At 46.1% G+C, this 25,861-nt stretch overlaps 1 protein-coding gene across 3 annotated transcripts; it reads right to left on the reverse strand.

The window, feature by feature from the left end:
• On the reverse strand, positions 1-25,780 carry zhx2b (zinc fingers and homeoboxes 2b). Of its 3 annotated transcripts, none has more exons than XM_079828456.1 (3): positions 25,631-25,780; positions 3,160-5,403; positions 1-1,116 (listed from the first exon to the last, which is right to left on the reverse strand). In XM_079828456.1, exon 2 carries the CDS (start codon positions 5,251-5,253, stop codon positions 3,169-3,171), a length of 2,085 nt encoding a protein of 694 aa, XP_079684582.1. In that variant the 5' UTR covers positions 5,254-5,403; positions 25,631-25,780; the 3' UTR covers positions 1-1,116; positions 3,160-3,168. The 3 variants fall into 3 exon arrangements, with proteins under 3 accessions (XP_079684582.1, XP_079684580.1, XP_079684581.1); XM_079828454.1 differs by having other exon boundaries at positions 5-1,136; positions 25,631-25,777; XM_079828455.1 differs by having other exon boundaries at positions 5-1,136; positions 3,160-5,398; positions 25,626-25,712.
• Positions 25,781-25,861: the final 81 nt, after the last annotated feature.

The following is a 25,861-nucleotide window of genomic DNA, read 5'->3' on the forward strand; positions in this document are numbered from 1 at the left end:
GAATGAGGAACACTACAGTCTTTTATTATAAACGCAGGAGATCAACAGAACATCAAAATAAGAGTCTCAGTTCTGTCTCGACCCCCAAACTATCAACACTTATTAGAGGAAGGGTCAGAGGGTCATTCACCCGAACATGACATTCACAAATTCACAACAGGACTCTTACATTGGAGACCGAAGAGAATCTCTGCAAGAAGCTCCATATGAAATATATCACAGCAATCACATCTCATAAACAAGCACAATCAATCCGGCTGTGTTTTATTGAGTCCTCAGACAGAGGCATTTACTGACCCTACAGAAACACTTCATCACGAGTCCAAGATCATCACGTGAAGCCACAACAAAACCAGTCTGACCAACATTTTTACTTTCCAAGTCATTTTATTTTTCAAGTATATGTACTTTATCAGTGTTCTTCTTGGGAAAACTTTTACTTCACAACCTTCCAAAACATAATATTGTACTTTTTACTGCACTATGTTTCATATTGAATATCATTTAATACTTAATTACATTAAAAATGTATACTCAAGTAAAAGTAATTAAAATTTTACTTGAGTACAAGTAAGAAAGTACTATATTTTTAATGTTATTAAGTATTCAAGGGAAAAAAAACAACTTTTATTTATGAAATGTAGTGCAGTAAAAAGTATGACATTATAAATTATGCTTTGGAATATAATGAATTAAAAGTTTTCCAAAGAAAAACACTGATAAAATATATACTTGAAAAATGTACTGGAGTAGAAAGTAGAAATACTTAAGTTCTGTCCGCCTCTGCAGAAGAATCATACTGTGGCTGTCCAGAGAATCTTTCATCTCCTTCCACAGGAAACACAGCAGGAACTAAACAACAGCTGAACTTGCTCCCAGTATAAAATGTAACAAAATACGCCATAAAAAACAACAGAAAGTACGTTTACAAGATACTCCAGCTTTGGCACACAGAAGTTTCCTCAGAGCCTTTAACATCCAAAACATACACACAACACTCGCACAACGTTATAACAACGTTCCCACGCCGCATCATCTCCTCTGGTCTGACATCAGCGGCTCCTGACGCACCTTCAGGGCCCGGTTCTCCAGGGCCCGGTTCTCCAGGGCCCGGTTCTCCAGGGCCCGGTTCTCATCTGCGGAGGGAAAAATCACAATTCACTTTAAACAGGAATTTATATGTGCATGGACATGCGGTCACACACTTCATCATGAGCAGTCTTCACAGACACACAAAGAGAGACTTAAACATTCATTTACATAATAAATGATATTCAAATATTATAATGAAACCTCTGGTCATTGCTTCAATGATGATTGTTTTATTCTAAAGAATGTTGCAGGTTCAATGCAAGTTAAGTCATTTGACTTTCTTATTTAATTATTACGAGTTGTAAACTTTATTTTTGTTAATAAATACTTTTTGGTCAGTTTTTGTTCTCGTTGCCATTTTGGCCGGCCGTGACAATTACCATTGAAAATAATTTAACCATTAAAAAAAGTTTAATAAGACTGACACATCGCCTCCTCAACTTGCATGTGTAAAATAGACTTTTTCATCTGTGGAACACAAAAGAAGATATTTTGAAGAAAGTTGGGAGCCAAACAACAATGGAGCTTATTGACTTCCATTATAGACCATTATAGTCCATTAAAAGGCGCAGTGTGTAATTACTCGACTCAGAGGCGTGTCTTGACTCTTGAGTGGGCGGAGCTTTTATTCTGCCGCGAGCGCTTCCGCTTCTTCCGCTCATGCGTGTGTGTGTGTGTGTGTGTGTGTTTGATCCTCTCACACACATGTGAGTGTGTTAAAGTGATGTTGTAATGTTGTCTGGGCGCTACTATGAGACACTTGTTCACACTGCAGTGAGCGAGATCATATGAGGCGGTAAAACATGGCATTCTGGGTAAATCAACAACAGCAGATTTACACAATCAGACTAACTGTGTTGAGCTGGAGAACAATGAGGAGTTTCTGTCCATCAATGATCCAAACAGTGGCTAATAAACACATCAGATATTAAAGCGCCTAGTGTTGCCATGGTTACCAAACAATAACACCGAACGCGGCGATGATGTCACTGATGGGCGACACACACACACACACACACACACACGGGCCGTGTCCTGGGGAAAATCACTGATTTAAACATTCTGGGACACATTTGGGATAATGTACAATATATAACACTGATCTAGTGGTTTTTTAGATATTATAATACATCAATCTCACATATTGTGCCTTTAAAGGATTAGTTCACTTTTAAATAAACTTTTGCTGATAATTTACTCACCCCCATGTCATCCAAGATGTCCATGTCTTTCTTTCTGCAGTCGAAAAGAAATGAAGGTTTTGGATGAAAACAGTCCAGGGTTTTTCTCCATATAATGGACTTCAATGGGACCCAAACGGGTCAAATGTCAGTTTCAGTGCAGCTTTAAACGACCTCAGATGATGAATAAGGGTCTGATCTAGCCAAACCATCAGCTTCTGAGAGAAACCCAGCAGTATTTATGCTATTATTTTACCTCTTATCAGACGAGTGTGATCATCTCTGAGCTCAGCCATAACTTCCGCTAAGTGAGGTCAAAATACGAGCATAGTCATAGATGTATACGTAGATGCCTCATTAGCGCCTGCACGGATCAGTAGAATGAGGCATCTACTATCGATATATCTATGACCACGCTCATATTTGACCTCACTTAGCGGAAGTTATGTCTGAGCTCAGAGATGATCACGTTCGTCTGATAAGAGGTAAAATAATAGCATAAATACTGCTGGGTTTCTCTCAGAAGCTGATGGTTTGGCTAGATCAGACCCTTATTCATCGCCTGGTGTCGTTTAAAGCTGCACTGAAACTGTCATTTGAACCTTGACCCGTTTGGAGCCCATTGAAGTCCATTATATGGAGAAAAACCCTGGACTGTTTTCATCCAAAACCTTCATTTCTTTTCGACTGCAGAAAGAAAGACATGGACATCTTGGATGACATGGGGTGAGGAAATTATCAGCAAAAGTTTATTTAAAAGTGAACTAATCCTTTAACTATCCTAAAGGATTAATCCCATCCTATTAAACGTATAACATTCCTTCAATACCTTTCTCCCCGAAACCCGACTGGGGTTTCACTTTCAAGACAACACTGTTAAACATACCTCCATCTTCTAGCTGGAGTCTGAGAGCGGCTCGCATGTGTCCTCTCTGCCCTCACCAGTCGCTCCCCCGTTGCTGCCCGCGTGCCAGTCCTCGATCTCTGGACTTCTGGGTTTGATGTTCTCTTCTCTAAGTGGTCGTCCCTTCAGGTCTAGGACGCCGTGGCTCTGCTGAGCTCGCCGACTGTCTCTGACCCATCGGAGGAGTTCTCTGCGAGACATCCGGGTCTGCTTCTCCAGATGCCTGAACTCCACCGGCGAAGGCCATCGGCTTTGGACGAAGACATTTTTGACGAGGTTGATGGACTTGCTGTTGGGAGGCACTGGGCTGAAGGCATGGGTGCCAGAGCGTCTCTGGGCTCCGTTGGGGACGGGCTCCTCCGGTTTCGAACCCATGGAGTTCAGCAGGGCTTGCTCCAAATAATCTCGAAGTGCTCTACGCTGCAAGAACCAGCTTTCGAGTTCCTCTCTGGTCAGTCTAGTGGTGAGCGTGAGGTGCTCGACCTCATTATAGGATGGGAAACTGTTCCTCTGGAAACTCTCCTCTAGAAGCTTGATTTGTCCTTCACTCTTGTCCTTCACTCTCTCCAGTAGAGGAAACTGAGTGGGAACCGAACGCTCAACACATGAGTTCTGGGAATCTGTAGTTTGGTCAAAAGACCAATGCTTAACATCCCCATTGGGGATTTCTTTGCCATTCTGATTACTGAAGCATGGGAACATTGGTGGCTCTGTAGACTGAAGGACAGGTGTAGGAGACGGGGACAGAGTCTGAATGAGTGTTGGTCTATTCACTTGTTGGGTCGTCCCAGCCGGGGGCGAGGGCACGGTTACACCATTCCCAAAGCATGATAGCTTGTTTTTAGGGACGAAGGAGGAAGCAGAAGTATGATTGTTTATTTGCTGATGATTAAGAGCTCTTTTGAGATTGGTGGACACTATGACACTTTCTTTGGACAACACTGAAGGAAGTGCCTCTTTGTGGAGATTCCCTTTAGGTGGGACAAAACATGCAGGAATCTTCATGCCTGAGGCCACCAAAGAAGCAGGGCCAGATGTTTTAGTCTCAGAGAACCCAGGAGAAGAAGCGAAAGCCAGTCTTTCTGGCGGTGGAGCGGGTGGAGGGGGCATGCGCAGACTCTCTCTGGGGTCTCCAGGCGGGGGCACAACAGGGCATTGGACCTCCGAAGCCAAGAGAGGAGCTCCTAAAGAGAGCGTCTGACGAGTGCCAAGTCCAAATTCATGACTTGTTGCCTGCCCGGGATCAGGAGGTTCTCCAGCAGGTGTAGGTGAAACCGCACAGGTCTGGTGTGGGGTTGGTATGCTGCCATTGAACATCTTCTTACGGGCTTCCTCCACCTCTTCAGGAGACCAGGTGATGCCCTGCTTCAGACGCTGGGTGGTGAACCACGCCTTGATCTGCTCCTCGGAGTGCTTGGAGGCCGCAGTGAGCCAGGAGAGCTCTGGGACAGTCGGATACGGGAATCTGTTGAAGGACGTGATGAGGGTGGTGTTGTGGTCCAGTATGGGGTTGTACTTGCTGGTGTGAAGAGGAACTGCGATCGCTGGAGAGGTGCTGAGATTGGGAGGTCGCTGCAGCAGAGGAGTGACATGACACACGGGCTCCAGAATAATGATCGTCCCATTTACACTCACTGCCCTGATCTCGTCCTTCTCCAAAATGCTGCTGTTCTCCATTGGTGGCTTTCCAGCGTCTCCGCCTGAGAGTACAAACGGTCCCAAATCATACACAGCATCCAGACGGGAACCATCATTCTCACAATCAACGGGCTTCAGACAGCTCTCATTCGGGTGTTCAGCTTTATTATGACATGAGAGGGAGTCAAAGTTGTTGGTAGTGAAATTGCAGATGGTGCGAACATAGAATGGTCCTTCAGAGTGATCTCTATAGTTGCGGAGGTCAGGGGTGTAGAAGGAGCCCTGCTTCTCCTCTTCCTCTTGATTCAGTGAGATCCCGCTTTGGTCTGTTGGAGGCGGAGCAGGTGCAGTCTCCACTGAAACAGCCACAGAGTCTTCTGGAGTAAAGCCGGTTGCTCGGAGCACACAGGGGTTGGACGACTTCCTCCGGCTGGACATGATGAGTATGGTGATGATGGGCCGGTGATGGGATTTAATGAGGAACGAGGGGATCCCCCAGCATCCGGGCAGGTGGCATCAAGCGCTCCCACAGGAAGAGAGCTTCATCCGCAAAACGGGGTGTCATGGAGGTCGGCACACGGAGCTCACCTGCACAAAGACAACAGATACAGAAGGACTTTATTAGAGGTCAGTGACACCAATCAGGTCCTGTAACTGGGAGAGCACATCACCAGAAAGGGCAACTTCATGGGTTTAACTAATGCTCATGAAACACATTCTGATCACATGTTTACCCTGAAAGCACACTGGGTCTCATTCACTAATAATTGTGTGGATTCTTTCGTATTTGTACACACAGGAGAACTTCTCACGAGAAATCTCCACCTGATTCACAAAACGTTTGTACGCACATGAATGTGTTCTTAACCTTGTTCTGATGTTAGTGAATGCGGAGTATTCAAAATGAGAGGACGCATACACAAGGTTAGTAATTTGCATAAAACACACCCAAACTGTCTCCATATAAGGGCTTTCCGCCTCCAACCCATCTCCATATAAGGGTTTTCCACCCCAACCCATCTCCATATATGGGTTTTCCGCCCCAACCCATCTCCATATATGGGTTTTCCACCCCAACCCATCTCCATATATGGGTTTTCCGCCCCAATCCATCTCCATATAAAGGGCTTTCCACCCCAACCCATCTCCATATATGGGTTTTCCACCCCAACCCATCTCCATATAAGGGCTTTCCGCCCCAATCCATCTCCATATAAGGGCTTTCCGCCCCAATCCATCTCCATATAAGGGCTTTCCACCCCAACCCATCTCCATATATGGGTTTTCCACCCCAACCCATCTCCATATAAGGGCTTTCCGCCCCAATCCATCTCCATATAAGGGCTTTCCGCCCCAATCCATCTCCATATAAGGGCTTTCCGCCCCAACCCATCTCCATATAAGGGCTTTCCGCCCCAATCCATCTCCATATAAGGGCTTTCCGCCCCAATCCATCTCCATATAAGGGCTTTCCACCCCAACCCATCTCCATATATGGGTTTTCCACCCCAACCCATCTCCATATAAGGGCTTTCCGCCCCAATCCATCTCCATATAAGGGCTTTCCGCCCCAATCCATCTCCACATAAGGGCTTTCCACCCCAACCCATCTCCATATAAGGGCTTTCCACCCCAACCCATCTCCATATAAGGGCTTTCCACCCCAACCCATCTCCATATAAGGGCTTTCCAACCCAACCCATCTCCATATAAAGGCTTTCAGCCCAACCCATCTCCATATAAGGGCTTTACACCCCAACCCATCTCCATATAAGGACTTTCCACCCCAACCCATCTCCATATAAGGGCTTTCCGCCCCAACCCATCTCCATATAAAGGCTTTCAGCCCAACCCATCTCCATATAAGGGCTTTCCACCCCAACTCATCTCCATATAAGGGCTTTACACCCAACCCATCTCCATATAAGGGCTTTCCACCCCAACCCTTCTCCATATAAAGGCTTTCAGCCCAACCCATTTCCATATAAGGGCTTTCCACCCCAACCCATCTCCATATAAAGGCTTTCAGCCCAACCCATCTCCATATAAGGGCTTTACACCCCAACCCATCTCCATATAAGGACTTTCCACCCCAACCCATCTCCATATAAGGGCTTTCCGCCCCAACCCATCTCCATATAAGGGCTTTCCACCCCAACCCATCTCCATATAAGGGCTTTCCACCCCAACCCATCTCCATATAAGGGCTTTCCAACCCAACCCATCTCCATATAAGGGCTTTCCGCCCCAACCCATCTCCATATAAGGGCTTTCCACCCCAACCCATCTCCATATAAGGGCTTTCCACCCCAACTCATCTCCATATAAGGGCTTACACCCAACCCATCTCCATATAAGGGCTTTCCACCCCAACCCTTCTCCATATAAAGGCTTTCAGCCCAACCCATTTCCATATAAGGGCTTTCCACCCCAACCCATCTCCATATAAGGGCTTTCCACCCCAACCCATCTCCATATAAGGGCTTTCCACCCCAACCCTTATCCATATAAAGGCTTTCAGCCCAACCCATTTCCATATAAGGGCTTTCCACCCCAACCCATCTCCATATAAGGGCTTTCCGCCCCAACCCATCTCCATATAAGGGCTTTCCACCCCAACCCTTATCCATATAAAGGCTTTCAGCCCAACCCATTTCCATATAAGGGCTTTCCACCCCAACCCATCTCCATATAAGGGCTTTCCGCCCCAACCCATCTCCATATAAGGGCACCAAATCGTTCATACGCACATTCCACACACACATCTGAGAGACCCAGTGTCTTTAGGTTCGAGAGTTTGGGCAAACGTTTCCTGATGATCTGAGGAGTTCACGGCCACTGTTCAGAGATTCTGCCACTCACTTCACATGAGAAGAACATTCACATTAAAGAGTTTCACAGACCACAGAGCAGACAAATAATAAACACCTCTGACAAACAAAGCAGAGAGAGAGACAGAGAGAGAGAGGCAGAGAGAGTGTGAGAGAGAGAGAGAGAGAGAGAGAGAGAGAGAGAGAGAGAGAGAGAGAGAGAGAGAGAGAGAGAGAGAGAGAGAGAGAGAGAGAAACTGAAGGTCCATGAGTTCAAGCATTCCAGAGACGGAAGACTTACCGACCGCTCCACTAGAGTCGCAGACAGAGAGGGAAGAGAACGAGAGAAGAGAACGAGAGAACGAGAGTCTGGATGGCAGGGAATGTGAAACTGGTTTGTATTCATTTGTAACAAATCCCAGACGTTTGAGATCTCAAGGCCCGGCGGGTCAGTGAGGAGATTCTGGCACACAGAGGACAATCCAAACACACATGGAGCCGTTCATCACACCAGCAGAAACACACACACACACACACACACACACACTAAAAAAACACACACTCTCTCTCACACACTGTGTGTGTTTCGCCTGATGCTCTAAGACGACACTCATTTATGGTGTGTGTGTGTGAGAAAGAGCCCGTTGAGAATCGTATAGTTTATTGCTGATGTTTTGAGGCAGTTTCTGAAGAAGTGGTGATTGTGTTATTTTAAATTATGTGACGTCCAGGTTTCCAAATCCTTCCAAAACAATCCTGCATTAATACAATCATACAACAAATACAGATTCGTTTCTCAGAATTCATAAGTCAATGAGCGAATCATGTTGGATCAGCAGCAGCAGCACAGGGATCTGAGCTCAACAACCATCCAATCAATTCCCCACAGACACACTCAAGCCCCGCCTACATTTGCTCGTGTTTGTGGAGTGATTAACTCGATATACTGCACACTAGGTCTACATTCTATTTGTTCTGTTGTTTGTGATCTGTGTTTTTATTGTATAACATATCCTCTATCAAACGTATTATTATAATAACTCAATACAGAACATTAATAACATGACGACAGGAACAAAGAGAAACATTCTAAAAGTCCTCAATAACAAAACAAGAACACACTAAACGTGACATCAGTTCCTCCGCTCCGGATCCTCACGCCCTAAACTAGATAAAGAAGTGCACTAGATAGTGTACACTAGATAATGAAGTGCACTAGATAGTGTACAGTAGATAAAGTGCACTAGATAATGAAGTGAACTAGATAGTGTACACTAGATAATGAAGTGCACTAGATAGTGTACACTAGATAATGAAGTGCACTATGTAGTGTACACTAGATAATGAAGTGCACTAGTAGTGTACACTAGATAATGAAGTGCACTATGTAGTGTAAACCTAGATAATGAAGTGCACTAGATAGTGTACACTAGATAATGAAGTGCACTATGTAGTGTACACTAGATATTGAAGTGTACTAGATAGTGTACACTAGATAATGAAGTGCACTAGATAATGGCAGACGATGTGAATGTAAACATGTGAGCGAGCTGTCAATCAGACTCTGACAAACCCTCTGGGCCGAGCCGGATGTGTGTGTGTGTGTGTGTGTGTGTGTGTGAGAATCTCGGAGCACTCCTCTGGTAAAGCCCTCGGCCGGCGTGCGTAATATTAATGAAGGAATCACGGCGCTCTTCGCTCTCCCTCTCTCTCTCCTCTCTCTCTTTCTCCCTCTCTCTCTTCCCTCTCTTCTCTTCTCTCTCTCTCTCTCTCTTCTCTCTCGCTCCTGATTAGAAATGTAAAAACATTAAGCCAAGCTTCATTTGCATGTTGTTGTTATGGCAACAGTGAGAGTGTGACAGCCCAGCGACACTGTGTTTATTAATTACAGCCGCCTTGACAGCGAGCGGCACACACACACACACACACACACACACACACACACTGCTGCGCTGGACTGTCATTATAAAACTTGCATGAGACTCTGTCGCCGTCTTCAGCACACACACACACACACACACACTCGAGGATCACCTCTGGGATTCACACACACATTATTAGAATAATTCAGTCCTGTCATCTTTTACTCTTCCTCACAGCATTTCTTCTTCTGTGAAACACACACACACACACACACAAGGCCGGATTAACATAAGGGCTAGGTGGGGCTGAAGCCCCAGGGCCCGAGCACGGAGGGGGCCCGTGATTGGCCGAGGAAATGATTGACAAGTTTTCCCAAACCACACCACGCCCCCTCATATTAAGCGCTGCTACGCTACTGGAGTGCAGCGAGTGCATCCATTTTAATTTGATACAAGCCCAACAACATGTGTACAGTAAAGGCTCTGTGGCGAAACTATAGCTGAACCAGACTGAAGATCTCAGACCATGTGAAGGGAAGTGTTGAGGTGAACTATAGCTGAACCAGACTGAAGATCTCCGGCCATGTGAAGGGAAGTGTTGAGGTAAACTATAGCTGAACCAGACTGAAGATCTCCGGCCATGTGAAGGGAAGTGTTGAGGTAAACTATAGCTGAACCAGACTGAAGATCTCAGACCATGTGAAGGGAAGTGTTGAGGTGAACTATAGCTGAACCAGACTGAAGATCTCCGGCCATGTGAAGGGAAGTGTTGAGGTGAACTACAGCTGAACCAGACTGAAGATCTTCGACCATGTGAAGGGAAGTGTTGAGGTAAACTATAGCTGAACCAGACTGAAGATCTCCGCCCATGTGAAGGGAAGTGTTGAGGTAAACTATAGCTGAACCAGACTGAAGATCTCCGCCCATGTGAAGGGAAGTGTTGAGGTAAACTATAGCTGAACCAGACTGAAGATCTCCGCCCATGTGAAGGGAAGTGTTGAGGTAAACTATAGCTGAACCAGACTGAAGATCTCCGACCATGTGAAGGGAAGTGTTGAGGTAAACTACAGCTGAACCAGACTGAAGATCTCCGGCCATGTGAAGGGAAGTGTTGAGGTAAACTATAGCTGAACCAGACTGAAGATCTCCGACCATGTGAAGGGAAGTGTTGAGGTGAACTATAGCTGAACCAGACTGAAGATCTCCGACCATGTGAAGGGAAGTGTTGAGGTAAACTATAGCTGAACCAGACTGAAGATCTCCGACCATGTGAAGGGAAGTGTTGAGGTAAACTATAGCTGAACCAGACTGAAGATCTCCGACCATGTGAAGGGAAGTGTTGAGGTGAACTATAGCTGAACCAGACTGAAGATCTCCGACCATGTGAAGGGAAGTGTTGAGGTAAACTACAGCTGAACCAGACTGAAGATCTCCGCCCATGTGAAGGGAAGTGTTGAGGTAAACTATAGCTGAACCAGACTGAAGATCTCCGACCATGTGAAGGGAAGTGTTGAGGTAAACTATAGCTGAACCAGACTGAAGATCTCCGGCCATGTGAAGGGAAGTGTTGAGGTGAACTATAGCTGAACCAGACTGAAGATCTCCGACCATGTGAAGGGAAGTGTTGAGGTGAACTATAGCTGAACCAGACTGAAGATCTCCGGCCATGTGAAGGGAAGTGTTGAGGTAAACTATAGCTGAACCAGACTGAAGATCTCCGACCATGTGAAGGGAAGTGTTGAGGTAAACTATAGCTGAACCAGACTGAAGATCTCCGGCCATGTGAAGGGAAGTGTTGAGGTGAACTATAGCTGAACCAGACTGAAGATCTCCGGCCATGTGAAGGGAAGTGTTGAGGTGAACTATAGCTGAACCAGACTGAAGATCTCCGACCACGTGAAGTGTTGAGGTAAACTATAGCTGAACCAGACTGAAGATCTCCGGCCATGTGAAGGGAAGTGTTGAGGTAAACTATAGCTGAACCAGACTGAAGATCTCCGGCCATGTGAAGGGAAGTGTTGAGGTAAACTATAGCTGAACCAGACTGAAGATCTCCGACCACGTGAAGTGTTGAGGTAAACTATAGCTGAACCAGACTGAAGATCTCCGGCCATGTGAAGGGAAGTGTTGAGGTGAACTACAGCTGAACCAGACTGAAGATCTCCGACCATGTGAAGGGAAGTGTTGAGGTGAACTATAGCTGAACCAGACTGAAGATCTCCGACCATGTGAAGGGAAGTGTTGAGGTGAACTATAGCTGAACCAGACTGAAGATCTCCGGCCATGTGAAGGGAAGTGTTGAGGTGAACTATAGCTGAACCAGACTGAAGATCTCCGACCACGTGAAGGGAAGTGTTGAGGTAAACTATAGCTGAACCAGACTGAAGATCTCCGGCCACGTGAAGGGAAGTGTTGAGGTGAACTATAGCTGAACCAGACTGAAGATCTCCGGCCATGTGAAGGGAAGTGTTGAGGTGAACTACAGCTGAACCAGACTGAAGATCTCCGACCATGTGAAGGGAAGTGTTGAGGTGAACTACAGCTGAACCAGACTGAAGATCTCCGGCCATGTGAAGGGAAGTGTTGAGGTAAACTATAGCTGAACCAGACTGAAGATCTCCGACCATGTGAAGGGAAGTGTTGAGGTAAACTATAGCTGAACCAGACTGAAGATCTCCGACCATGTGAAGGGAAGTGTTGAGGTGAACTACAGCTGAACCAGACTGAAGATCTCCGGCCATGTGAAGGGAAGTGTTGAGGTAAACTATAGCTGAACCAGACTGAAGATCTCCGGCCATGTGAAGGGAAGTGTTGAGGTAAACTATAGCTGAACCAGACTGAAGATCTCCGGCCATGTGAAGGGAAGTGTTGAGGTAAACTATAGCTGAACCAGACTGAAGATCTCCGACCATGTGAAGGGAAGTGTTGAGGTGAACTACAGCTGAACCAGACTGAAGATCTCCGGCCATGTGAATGGAAGTGTTGAGGTGAACTACAGCTGAACCAGACTGAAGATCTCCGGCCATGTGAAGGGAAGTGTTGAGGTAAACTATAGCTGAACCAGACTGAAGATCTCCGCCCATGTGAAGGGAAGTGTTGGGGTAAACTATAGCTGAACCAGACTGAAGATCTTCGACCGTGTGAAGGGAAGTGTTGAGGTGAACTATAGCTGAACCAGACTGAAGATCTCCGGCCATGTGAATGGAAGTGTTGAGGTGAACTACAGCTGAACCAGACTGAAGATCTCCGGCCATGTGAAGGGAAGTGTTGAGGTGAACTACAGCTGAACCAGACTGAAGATCTCCGACCATGTGAAGGGAAGTGTTGAGGTAAACTATAGCTGAACCAGACTGAAGATCTCCGACCATGTGAAGGGAAGTGTTGAGGTAAACTATAGCTGAACCAGACTGAAGATCTCCGACCATGTGAAGGGAAGTGTTGAGGTAAACTATAGCTGAACCAGACTGAAGATCTCCGACCATGTGAAGGGAAGTGTTGAGGTAAACTATAGCTGAACCAGACTGAAGATCTCCAACCATGTGAATGGAAGTGTTGAGGTGAACTACAGCTGAACCAGACTGAAGATCTCCGGCCATGTGAAGGGAAGTGTTGAGGTAAACTATAGCTGAACCAGACTGAAGATCTCCGACCATGTGAAGGGAAGTGTTGAGGTGAACTACAGCTGAACCAGACTGAAGATCTCCGACCATGTGAAGGGAAGTGTTGAGGTGAACTATAGCTGAACCAGACTGAAGATCTTCGACCATGTGAAGGGAAGTGTTGAGGTAAACTATAGCTGAACCAGACTGAAGATCTCCGACCATGTGAAGGGAAGTGTTGAGGTAAACTATAGCTGAACCAGACTGAAGATCTCCGCCCATGTGAAGGGAAGTGTTGAGGTAAACTATAGCTGAACCAGACTGAAGATCTCCGCCCATGTGAAGGGAAGTGTTGAGGTAAACTATAGCTGAACCAGACTGAAGATCTCCGACCATGTGAAGGGAAGTGTTGAGGTGAACTACAGCTGAACCAGACTGAAGATCTCCGACCATGTGAAGGGAAGTGTTGAGGTGAACTACAGCTGAACCAGACTGAAGATCTTCGACCATGTGAAGGGAAGTGTTGAGGTAAACTATAGCTGAACCAGACTGAAGATCTCCGCCCATGTGAAGGGAAGTGTTGAGGTAAACTATAGCTGAACCAGACTGAAGATCTCCGCCCATGTGAAGGGAAGTGTTGAGGTAAACTATAGCTGAACCAGACTGAAGATCTCCGGCCATGTGAAGGGAAGTGTTGAGGTAAACTATAGCTGAACCAGACTGAAGATCTCCGACCATGTGAAGGGAAGTGTTGAGGTGAACTACAGCTGAACCAGACTGAAGATCTCCGACCATGTGAAGGGAAGTGTTGAGGTGAACTACAGCTGAACCAGACTGAAGATCTTCGACCATGTGAAGGGAAGTGTTGAGGTAAACTATAGCTGAACCAGACTGAAGATCTCCGCCCATGTGAAGGGAAGTGTTGAGGTAAACTATAGCTGAACCAGACTGAAGATCTCCGCCCATGTGAAGGGAAGTGTTGAGGTAAACTATAGCTGAACCAGACTGAAGATCTCCGCCCATGTGAAGGGAAGTGTTGAGGTAAACTATAGCTGAACCAGACTGAAGATCTCCGGCCATGTGAAGGGAAGTGTTGAGGTGAACTACAGCTGAACCAGACTGAAGATCTCCAACCATGTGAAGGGAAGTGTTGAGGTGAACTATAGCTGAACCAGACTGAAGATCTCCGGCCATGTGAAGGGAAGTGTTGAGGTAAACTATAGCTGAACCAGACTGAAGATCTCCGACCATGTGAAGGGAAGTGTTGAGGTGAACTACAGCTGAACCAGACTGAAGATCTCCGACCATGTGAAGGGAAGTGTTGAGGTAAACTATAGCTGAACCAGACTGAAGATCTCCGGCCATGTGAAGGGAAGTGTTGAGGTGAACTATAGCTGAACCAGACTGAAGATCTCCGGCCACGTGAAGGGAAGTGTTGAGGTAAACTATAGCTGAACCAGACTGAAGATCTCCGGCCACGTGAAGGGAAGTGTTGAGGTGAACTATAGCTGAACCAGACTGAAGATCTCCGGCCACGTGAAGGGAAGTGTTGAGGTGAACTATAGCTGAACCAGACTGAAGATCTCCGGCCATGTGAAGGGAAGTGTTGAGGTGAACTACAGCTGAACCAGACTGAAGATCTCCGACCATGTGAAGGGAAGTGTTGAGGTGAACTATAGCTGAACCAGACTGAAGATCTCCGGCCATGTGAAGGGAAGTGTTGAGGTAAACTATAGCTGAACCAGACTGAAGATCTCCGACCATGTGAAGGGAAGTGTTGAGGTAAACTATAGCTGAACCAGACTGAAGATCTCCGACCACGTGAAGGGAAGTGTTGAGGTAAACTATAGCTGAACCAGACTGAAGATCTCCGACCATGTGAAGGGAAGTGTTGAGGTAAACTATAGCTGAACCAGACTGAAGATCTCCGACCATGTGAAGGGAAGTGTTGAGGTGAACTATAGCTGAACCAGACTGAAGATCTCCGGCCATGTGAAGGGAAGTGTTGAGGTAAACTATAGCTGAACCAGACTGAAGATCTCCGACCATGTGAAGGGAAGTGTTGAGGTAAACTATAGCTGAACCAGACTGAAGATCTCCGGCCATGTGAAGGGAAGTGTTGAGGTGAACTATAGCTGAACCAGACTGAAGATCTCCGGCCATGTGAAGGGAAGTGTTGAGGTAAACTATAGCTGAACCAGACTGAAGATCTCCGGCCATGTGAAGGGAAGTGTTGAGGTAAACTATAGCTGAACCAGACTGAAGATCTCCGGCCACGTGAAGGGAAGTGTTGAGGTGAACTATAGCTGAACCAGACTGAAGATCTCCGGCCATGTGAAGGGAAGTGTTGAGGTGAACTACAGCTGAACCAGACTGAAGATCTCCGACCATGTGAAGGGAAGTGTTGAGGTGAACTACAGCTGAACCAGACTGAAGATCTCCGGCCATGTGAAGGGAAGTGTTGAGGTAAACTATAGCTGAACCAGACTGAAGATCTCCGACCATGTGAAGGGAAGTGTTGAGGTAAACTATAGCTGAACCAGACTGAAGATCTCCGACCATGTGAAGGGAAGTGTTGAGGTAAACTATAGCTGAACCAGACTGAAGATCTCCGGCCATGTGAAGGGAAGTGTTGAGGTAAACTATAGCTGAACCAGACTGAAGATCTCCGGCCATGTGAAGGGAAGTGTTGAGGTAAACTATAGCTGAACCAGACTGAAGATCTCCGGCCATGTGAAGGGAAGTGTTGAGGTAAACTACAGCTGAACCAGACTGAAGATCTCCAACCATGTGAAGGGAAGTGTTGAGGTGAACTACAGCTGAACCAGACTGAAGATCTCCGCCCATGTGAAGGGAAGTGTTGAGGTAAACTATAGCTGAACCAGACTGAAGATCTCCGCCCATGTGAAGGGAAGTGTTGAGGTAAACTATAGCTGAACCAGACTGAAGATCTTCGACCGTGTGAAGGGAAGTGTTGAGGTGAACTACAGCTGAACCAGACTGAAGATCTCCAACCATGTGAAGGGAAGTGTTGAGGTAAACTATAGCTGAACCAGACTGAAGATCTCCGACCATGTGAAGGGAAGTGTTGAGGTAAACTACAGCTGAACCAGACTGAAGATCTCCGGCCATGTGAAGGGAAGTGTTGAGGTAAACTACAGCTGAACCAGACTGAAGATCTCCGACCATGTGAAGGGAAGTGTTGAGGTAAACTATAGCTGAACCAGACTGAAGATCTCCGACCATGTGAAGGGAAGTGTTGAGGTAAACTATAGCTGAACCAGACTGAAGATCTCCGACCATGTGAAGGGAAGTGTTGAGGTAAACTATAGCTGAACCGGACTGAAGATCTCCGGCCATGTGAAGGGAAGTGTTGAGGTAAACTACAGCTGAACCAGACTGAAGATCTCCAGCCATGTGAAGGGAAGTGTTGAGGTAAACTATAGCTGAACCAGACTGAAGATCTCCAACCATGTGAAGGGAAGTGTTGAGGTAAACTATAGCTGAACCAGACTGAAGATCTCCGACCATGTGAAGGGAAGTGTTGAGGTGAACTATAGCTGAACCAGACTGAAGATCTCCGACCACGTGAAGGGAAGTGTTGAGGTAAACTACAGCTGAACCAGACTGAAGATGTCCGGCCATGTGAAGGGAAGTGTTGAGGTAAACTACAGCTGAACCAGACTGAAGATCTCCGGCCATGTGAAGGGAAGTGTTGAGGTAAACTACAGCTGAACCAGACTGAAGATCTCCGACCATGTGAAGGGAAGTGTTGAGGTAAACTATAGCTGAACCAGACTGAAGATCTCCGCCCATGTGAAGGGAAGTGTTGAGGTAAACTATAGCTGAACCAGACTGAAGATCTCCGGCCATGTGAAGGGAAGTGTTGAGGTGAACTACAGCTGAACCAGACTGAAGATCTCCAACCATGTGAAGGGAAGTGTTGAGGTGAACTATAGCTGAACCAGACTGAAGATCTCCGGCCATGTGAAGGGAAGTGTTGAGGTAAACTATAGCTGAACCAGACTGAAGATCTCCGACCATGTGAAGGGAAGTGTTGAGGTGAACTACAGCTGAACCAGACTGAAGATCTCCGACCATGTGAAGGGAAGTGTTGAGGTAAACTATAGCTGAACCAGACTGAAGATCTCCGGCCATGTGAAGGGAAGTGTTGAGGTGAACTATAGCTGAACCAGACTGAAGATCTCCGGCCACGTGAAGGGAAGTGTTGAGGTAAACTATAGCTGAACCAGACTGAAGATCTCCGGCCACGTGAAGGGAAGTGTTGAGGTGAACTATAGCTGAACCAGACTGAAGATCTCCGGCCACGTGAAGGGAAGTGTTGAGGTGAACTATAGCTGAACCAGACTGAAGATCTCCGGCCATGTGAAGGGAAGTGTTGAGGTGAACTACAGCTGAACCAGACTGAAGATCTCCGACCATGTGAAGGGAAGTGTTGAGGTGAACTATAGCTGAACCAGACTGAAGATCTCCGGCCATGTGAAGGGAAGTGTTGAGGTAAACTATAGCTGAACCAGACTGAAGATCTCCGACCATGTGAAGGGAAGTGTTGAGGTGAACTATAGCTGAACCAGACTGAAGATCTCCGGCCATGTGAAGGGAAGTGTTGAGGTAAACTATAGCTGAACCAGACTGAAGATCTCCGGCCATGTGAAGGGAAGTGTTGAGGTAAACTATAGCTGAACCAGACTGAAGATCTCCGGCCACGTGAAGGGAAGTGTTGAGGTGAACTATAGCTGAACCAGACTGAAGATCTCCGGCCATGTGAAGGGAAGTGTTGAGGTGAACTACAGCTGAACCAGACTGAAGATCTCCGACCATGTGAAGGGAAGTGTTGAGGTGAACTACAGCTGAACCAGACTGAAGATCTCCGGCCATGTGAAGGGAAGTGTTGAGGTAAACTATAGCTGAACCAGACTGAAGATCTCCGACCATGTGAAGGGAAGTGTTGAGGTAAACTATAGCTGAACCAGACTGAAGATCTCCGACCATGTGAAGGGAAGTGTTGAGGTAAACTATAGCTGAACCAGACTGAAGATCTCCGGCCATGTGAAGGGAAGTGTTGAGGTAAACTATAGCTGAACCAGACTGAAGATCTCCGGCCATGTGAAGGGAAGTGTTGAGGTAAACTATAGCTGAACCAGACTGAAGATCTCCGGCCATGTGAAGGGAAGTGTTGAGGTAAACTACAGCTGAACCAGACTGAAGATCTCCAACCATGTGAAGGGAAGTGTTGAGGTGAACTACAGCTGAACCAGACTGAAGATCTCCGCCCATGTGAAGGGAAGTGTTGAGGTAAACTATAGCTGAACCAGACTGAAGATCTCCGCCCATGTGAAGGGAAGTGTTGAGGTAAACTATAGCTGAACCAGACTGAAGATCTTCGACCGTGTGAAGGGAAGTGTTGAGGTGAACTACAGCTGAACCAGACTGAAGATCTCCAACCATGTGAAGGGAAGTGTTGAGGTAAACTATAGCTGAACCAGACTGAAGATCTCCGACCATGTGAAGGGAAGTGTTGAGGTAAACTACAGCTGAACCAGACTGAAGATCTCCGGCCATGTGAAGGGAAGTGTTGAGGTAAACTACAGCTGAACCAGACTGAAGATCTCCGACCATGTGAAGGGAAGTGTTGAGGTAAACTATAGCTGAACCAGACTGAAGATCTCCGACCATGTGAAGGGAAGTGTTGAGGTAAACTATAGCTGAACCAGACTGAAGATCTCCGACCATGTGAAGGGAAGTGTTGAGGTAAACTATAGCTGAACCGGACTGAAGATCTCCGGCCATGTGAAGGGAAGTGTTGAGGTAAACTACAGCTGAACCAGACTGAAGATCTCCAGCCATGTGAAGGGAAGTGTTGAGGTAAACTATAGCTGAACCAGACTGAAGATCTCCAACCATGTGAAGGGAAGTGTTGAGGTAAACTATAGCTGAACCAGACTGAAGATCTCCGACCATGTGAAGGGAAGTGTTGAGGTGAACTATAGCTGAACCAGACTGAAGATCTCCGACCACGTGAAGGGAAGTGTTGAGGTAAACTACAGCTGAACCAGACTGAAGATGTCCGGCCATGTGAAGGGAAGTGTTGAGGTAAACTACAGCTGAACCAGACTGAAGATCTCCGGCCATGTGAAGGGAAGTGTTGAGGTAAACTACAGCTGAACCAGACTGAAGATCTCCGACCATGTGAAGGGAAGTGTTGAGGTAAACTATAGCTGAACCAGACTGAAGATCTCCGACCATGTGAAGGGAAGTGTTGAGGTAAACTACAGCTGAACCAGACTGAAGATCTCCGGCCATGTGAAGGGAAGTGTTGAGGTAAACTATAGCTGAACCAGACTGAAGATCTCCAACCATGTGAAGGGAAGTGTTGAGGTAAACTATAGCTGAACCAGACTGAAGATCTCCGGCCATGTGAAGGGAAGTGTTGAGGTAAACTTTAGCTGAACCAGACTGAAGATCTCCGACCATGTGAAGGGAAGTGTTGAGGTAAACTTTAGCTGAACCAGACTGAAGATCTCCGACCATGTGAAGGGAAGTGTTGAGGTAAACTATAGCTGAACCAGACTGAAGATCTCCGGCCATGTGAAGGGAAGTGTTGAGGTGAACTATAGCTGAACCAGACTGAAGATCTCCGGCCACGTGAAGGGAAGTGTTGAGGTAAACTACAGCTGAACCAGACTGAAGATCTCCGACCATGTGAAGGGAAGTGTTGAGGTAAACTATAGCTGAACCAGACTGAAGATCTCCGACCACGTGAAGGGAAGTGTTGAGGTAAACTATAGCTGAACCAGACTGAAGATCTCCGACCATGTGAAGGGAAGTGTTGAGGTAAACTATAGCTGAACCAGACTGAAGATCTCCGACCATGTGAACGGAAGTGTTGAGGTGAACTATAGCTGAACCAGACTGAAGATCTCCGACCATGTGAAGGGAAGTGTTGAGGTAAACTATAGCTGAACCAGACTGAAGATCTCCGACCACGTGAAGGGAAGTGTTGAGGTAAACTATAGCTGAACCAGACTGAAGATCTCCGACCGTGTGAAGGGAAGTGTTGAGGTAAACTATAGCTGAACCAGACTGAAGATCTCCGGCCATGTGAAGGGAAGTGTTGAGGTGAACTATAGCTGAACCAGACTGAAGATCTCCGACCATGTGAAGGGAAGTGTTGAGGTGAACTATAGCTGAACCAGACTGAAGATCTCCGACCATGTGAAGGGAAGTGTTGAGGTAAACTACAGCTGAACCAGACTGAAGATCTCCGGCCATGTGAAGGGAAGTGTTGAGGTGAAGTATAGCTGAACCAGACTGAAGATCTCCAACCATGTGAAGGGAAGTGTTGAGGTAAACTATAGCTGAACCAGACTGAAGATCTCCGACCATGTGAAGGGAAGTGTTGAGGTAAACTATAGCTGAACCAGACTGAAGATCTCCGGCCATGTGAAGGGAAGTGTTGAGGTAAACTATAGCTGAACCAGACTGAAGATCTCCGGCCATGTGAAGGGAAGTGTTGAGGTAAACTACAGCTGAACCAGACTGAAGATCTCCGGCCATGTGAAGGGAAGTGTTGAGGTAAACTATAGCTGAACCAGACTGAAGATCTCCGACCACGTGAAGGGAAGTGTTGAGGTAAACTATAGCTGAACCAGACTGAAGATCTCCGACCATGTGAAGGGAAGTGTTGAGGTAAACTATAGCTGAACCAGACTGAAGATCTCCGACCATGTGAAGGGAAGTGTTGAGGTAAACTATAGCTGAACCAGACTGAAGATCTCCGACCATGTGAAGGGAAGTGTTGAGGTAAACTATAGCTGAACCAGACTGAAGATCTCCGACCACGTGAAGGGAAGTGTTGAGGTAAACTATAGCTGAACCAGACTGAAGATCTCCAACCATGTGAAGGGAAGTGTTGAGGTAAACTATAGCTGAACCAGACTGAAGATCTCCGACCATGTGAAGGGAAGTGTTGAGGTAAACTATAGCTGAACCAGACTGAAGATCTCCGGCCATGTGAAGGGAAGTGTTGAGGTGAACTATAGCTGAACCAGACTGAAGATCTCCGACCATGTGAAGGGAAGTGTTGAGGTAAACTGTAGGCTGCTACACGATGGCCGTAGACAGCTATGAGGACTCCGAGGTGTTTTGTACATAATAAATGTTGTGAAATAATTTACCAATAGAGTGCTTTATGTACACAGAAGCTGCTGTAAAGGTGCGAGATGTAAGTAGCTAAACTAAACATTTCATGTTTGACAGCTGTTTTAGAATAGAAATGCTAAACAATGAAAAGACTATCAGCCAGAGCTCAGCTTTAGGAGGGCAAGAGAAGGAGACTGAGAGAAAAAGAAAGAGTGAAAGAGTGATGAAATGAGGAGAGAGCAGGTATGACAGATAATGCCAACTAACATGGTTTTGAAAGCTATTTATTAATTTAAAAAATAGCCTTCAAACATCTTAAAATGCAAATATATAGATCAGAGAAATCCACATTTTCTTGGGGGAGCATGCCCCCAAACCCCCCAAAATAGCTCAAATTTGGGACCTCACAGGTTGTAAAACTCCTTAAGGCAGTTCATGCTCAAAAGTTCTGGAAACCTGTTTGCTTTGACCTCATATCTGGAGTTAATGCGTTTATGCTGTTAATGTGTTGCAGCCTGGGGTATTTATATATAGGCCTACTTAATATTAAAATATAATATTCAGACAGTATATACTCACTGTATCTCTGTGCTTTGAAGATTTAGTTTTAAAAAAATACTAATTATTTCTGTGGTAGAAAACATTGTGGCACCAAGATCAGCTACTATGGGGGCCCTTGGGTTTGTCATAGCCCCAGAGCCCTACATGTTCTTAATCCGGGCCTGACCATACACACTCACACACACACAGACACACACACACACACACACACACACACACACAGACACACACACACACACACACACACACACACACTGCCCCTGCCCCTAAACCTACCCATCACACACACACACACACACACACACACACACACTGCCCCTGCCCCTAAACCTACCCATCACACACACACTGCCCCTAAACCTACCCATCGCACACACACACACACACACACACACACACACACACACACACACACACACACACACACACACACACACTGCCCCTCCTCCTCCTCTGTCTGGATCTGAGTCTGGATCTGAGTCTGGATCTGAGTCTGGATCTGATAGTCTGGTTCTGAGTCTGGATCTGATAGTCTGGATCTGATAGTCTGGATCTGATAGTCTGGATCTGATAGTCTGGATCTGATAGTCTGGATCTGATAGTCTGGATCTGATAGTCTGGATCTGATAGTCTGGTTCTGATAGTCTGGTTCTGAGTCTGGTTCTGAGTCTGGTTCTGAGTCTGGATCTGATAGTCTGGATCTGATAGTCTGGATCTGATAGTCTGGTTCTGATAGTCTGGTTCTGATAGTCTGGATCTGAGTCTGGATCTGAGTCTGGATCTGAGTCTGGATCTGAGTCTGGATCTGATAGTCTGGATCTGATAGTCTGGATCTGATAGTCTGGATCTGATAGTCTGGATCTGATAGTCTGGTTCTGAGTCTGGTTCTGAGTCTGGTTCTGAGTCTGGATCTGCATGAACAGGTTGAACAAGAGTGGAGCAAGAATTGACCCTTGTGGGACTCTGTATGTCAGACTCATGAGGCGTTTCTCAATGTCAAGGAAGAATCCTCTGAAGCCAGAATCCCGAGGATGCTACGTCATCGACGTCCGCTGAAGGGCTGTTCCAATGTCGAGGATCCTCAGAATTTCAACCAGAGATTTTTCGTTTGAAAAATATGCCATAAACAGGAAAGGACGCATACGAGTAGCCTTCACGCTCTTATGCTGCGTTCACACCGGACGCGATTTGCGCCAGTGATTTACATGTTAAGTCAATGCAGAGACGCGAAATGGCATTCGGCGGCCCGATTCACACGAATGAGGCGGCGCAAAGCGCGAAACGCTCAGGTTGAAAAATCTGAACTTTGGCGGATATTTGTTAACCAATCAGGAGCTTGCTCTAGTAGTGACAACAATCTGGAGAAAATCTGTATATTAATATCTGCTTCAGACTATATGATAGGGATGGCTCGATACCACAATTTTGTCTTCGGTACGATACCACAATCTAATACCGAAGTACCGATATTAAATCGATACCATACAGGGTCTGAATTTTGATGCGGTATTGTGCATAATTTTGCTCACTCTCGCAAGTTTTGGGTTTATGAAGCGGGAAATTACCGCAAATGTTTATTATTAAATTAATCAACAAAGATTGTCACCTCAATCAGTCATTTGGAAACTTTTTTGTAAGTAATTTCAGCATTACTGCGCGTCTCCATTGCTTCTGGCTTGAAAAGACATCGCACCTGCACTATAAAAGCATCTGTGCGCTCAGATTCAACACTTTCGCTTCCGTTGCGGGACAGCTGACGGAAATCACTGCCCACGTCTTTTTAAACCTCGCCAATTTGAACATGCAAGCGATTTTATAGCATTTCGTAATACATATGGATGAGAGCTCTTTGAGAGAGTTTTCTTTGCGCTCATGCCAACAACAAACACACACACACACACACACACACACACAAGCCTAAAGAGCTTGCGCATTCCAAATTAAGTTGTTTTTCCTCAGTCAAATACACACAAAATGATGTCAAATGTCCATCTTTAGTGAGTCGTCATAAACACAGTTGGTTGTGTCTTTCGCGGATGTAAATAGTGCAATAGTATGCGTGCAAATATTATGAGGTCTAAACGTCACTGGTTGAAACGAACGCTGGAGATTTCATTATATTTAAACGATACGATCTTATGTATGTGCGTTAATCAGTGTTAAAAGAAAAATGTCTAAATTAGATCGTTAGAATGATGCACTCACCTGTCGATCTCTTAATGTCTTACAAGTCAGGAATGAAGTGAGCGATGCTTGGCAAGGTTTGATGGTTCTTCAGCAGTTTTATAAGCAAAGTAATTCCAAATTTCACGTCTACTCGTCTTTATTAATGAGTTTTGTGCGTGTTGAGTGAGATTCAACTGCTGTATTCATCTTGTTCTGTTGCCACATTTGCCGGTTTCGCGTCAGTTTGGGTAGCGCGCTGCCACCTAGCGGTGAACTTCGGAACAGCAGCATATACCGAAATGAGCAAAATCATGATATCGTACCGTTTGAAATAAAATATATACCGGTATTTTTGCAGTACCGGTATACCGCGCATCCCTACTATATGATTATCACTGTGATAACATTAAATGACATGAAACACAACACAGTCTTTTTTTGTTAAATGCAAGTTTATGATCAATAATACAAAGGTATAAGTAAAAGGTATAATAAGCTACACATGAAATAAAGCAAACAATTCACTCAAACATTCAAAGTCAGCGCTAGTCGGCTAGCAATTCCTCGACTCAGAGGCGTGTCTTGACTCTTGAGTGGGCGGAGCTTTTATTCTGCCGCGAGCGCTTCCGCTTCTTCCGCTCATGCGTGTGTGTGTGTGTGTGTGTTTGATCCTCTCACACACATGTGAGTGTGTTAAAGTGATGTTGTAATGTTGGCTGGGCGCTACTATGAGACACTTGTTCACACTGCATAAAACACATCAGATATTAAAGCACCACTAGTGTTGCCATGGTTACCACACAATAACGCGGGGATGATGTCACTGATGGGCGGCGCACACACACAGGAAATCACTGATTTAAACATTCTGGGACACATTTAGGATGAATTCAACACAATATATAACACTGATCTAGTGGCTTATGGATATTTATTATAATCTTACATACTGTACCTTTAAGAACACAAACTGGATGGTCACATATCAGTTATAGTGTGTGTGTGTGTGTGTGTGTGTGTGTGTGTGTGTGTGTGTGTGTGTGTGTGTGTGTGTGTGTGTGTGTGTGTGTGTGTCGTGGTTCTGTTTGTTGTAATTAACATGAAAAAATGCACAAAAATCTGGCTAAATTTTCTTGTTAGATATTATTTGGTAAATATTTGTGCTCATCTGACCCCAGTTCAGTTCTTTTTCCTTACTGATTCAATCCGGAGGTAAAACAGCGGTTACCGTGGCAACCCGTAAGATTCACTCATAAAGTCACTTCAAACTTCATCAGCAGCTTCACGTCAATCAATCACAATCACTTCTGTCAGAACACACACACACACTCAACACGACCAAACACACACGCACGCACACACGCACACACACACACACACACACACACACACGCACGAGCGACTCGATATAACATTGCTCAATGACTCTTTCCTTCAGAATCCCGTCCGGTGTCGTTCGGTTTCAGGCCCGTTTGTAACGGCACGGAGAGCGCGCGCGGCTAACCGGCTAACGGGAGCTCGGGGTTCGCGCCCCACGGAAGCGCGCGCCGCTGTTTGGAAGCGCGAGCGGCGCGCGCCGGTAAGTTCAGCGCTCGCGGCTGATTTGAGCCAGAAACTTTGAGCAGTAGCAGTGAACGGAAGCGGGAAACCTCACCTTCAGAACCGCGTCGTGATCCTCCGGTGGAAAGTCGCGCTCGGATCCACACCGGAGCAAAAGTCGAGCCCGAGAAACCTCCGGTAACCGACACATGATCCGGTGCGTCAGAGACGCGCGAGGATTCTCATTCAGAGTTTATGCGTCAATGAACACGAACTATAAATACTCGATACACACAGCTCAGATCCGTCACGTGATGCTGGACTGTATTAATAACAGCTGGAATCC

Source organism: Gobio gobio, assembly GCF_949357685.1.
Source record: "Gobio gobio genome assembly, chromosome: 11".
NCBI lineage: Eukaryota > Metazoa > Chordata > Actinopteri > Cypriniformes > Gobionidae > Gobio > Gobio gobio.

Bases quoted from the DNA above. Each gene is read 5' to 3' on its own strand.
- zhx2b (XM_079828456.1), bottom strand. From the start codon at position 5,253: ATGTCCAGCCGGAGGAAGTCGTCCAACCCCTGTGTGCTCCGAGCAACC.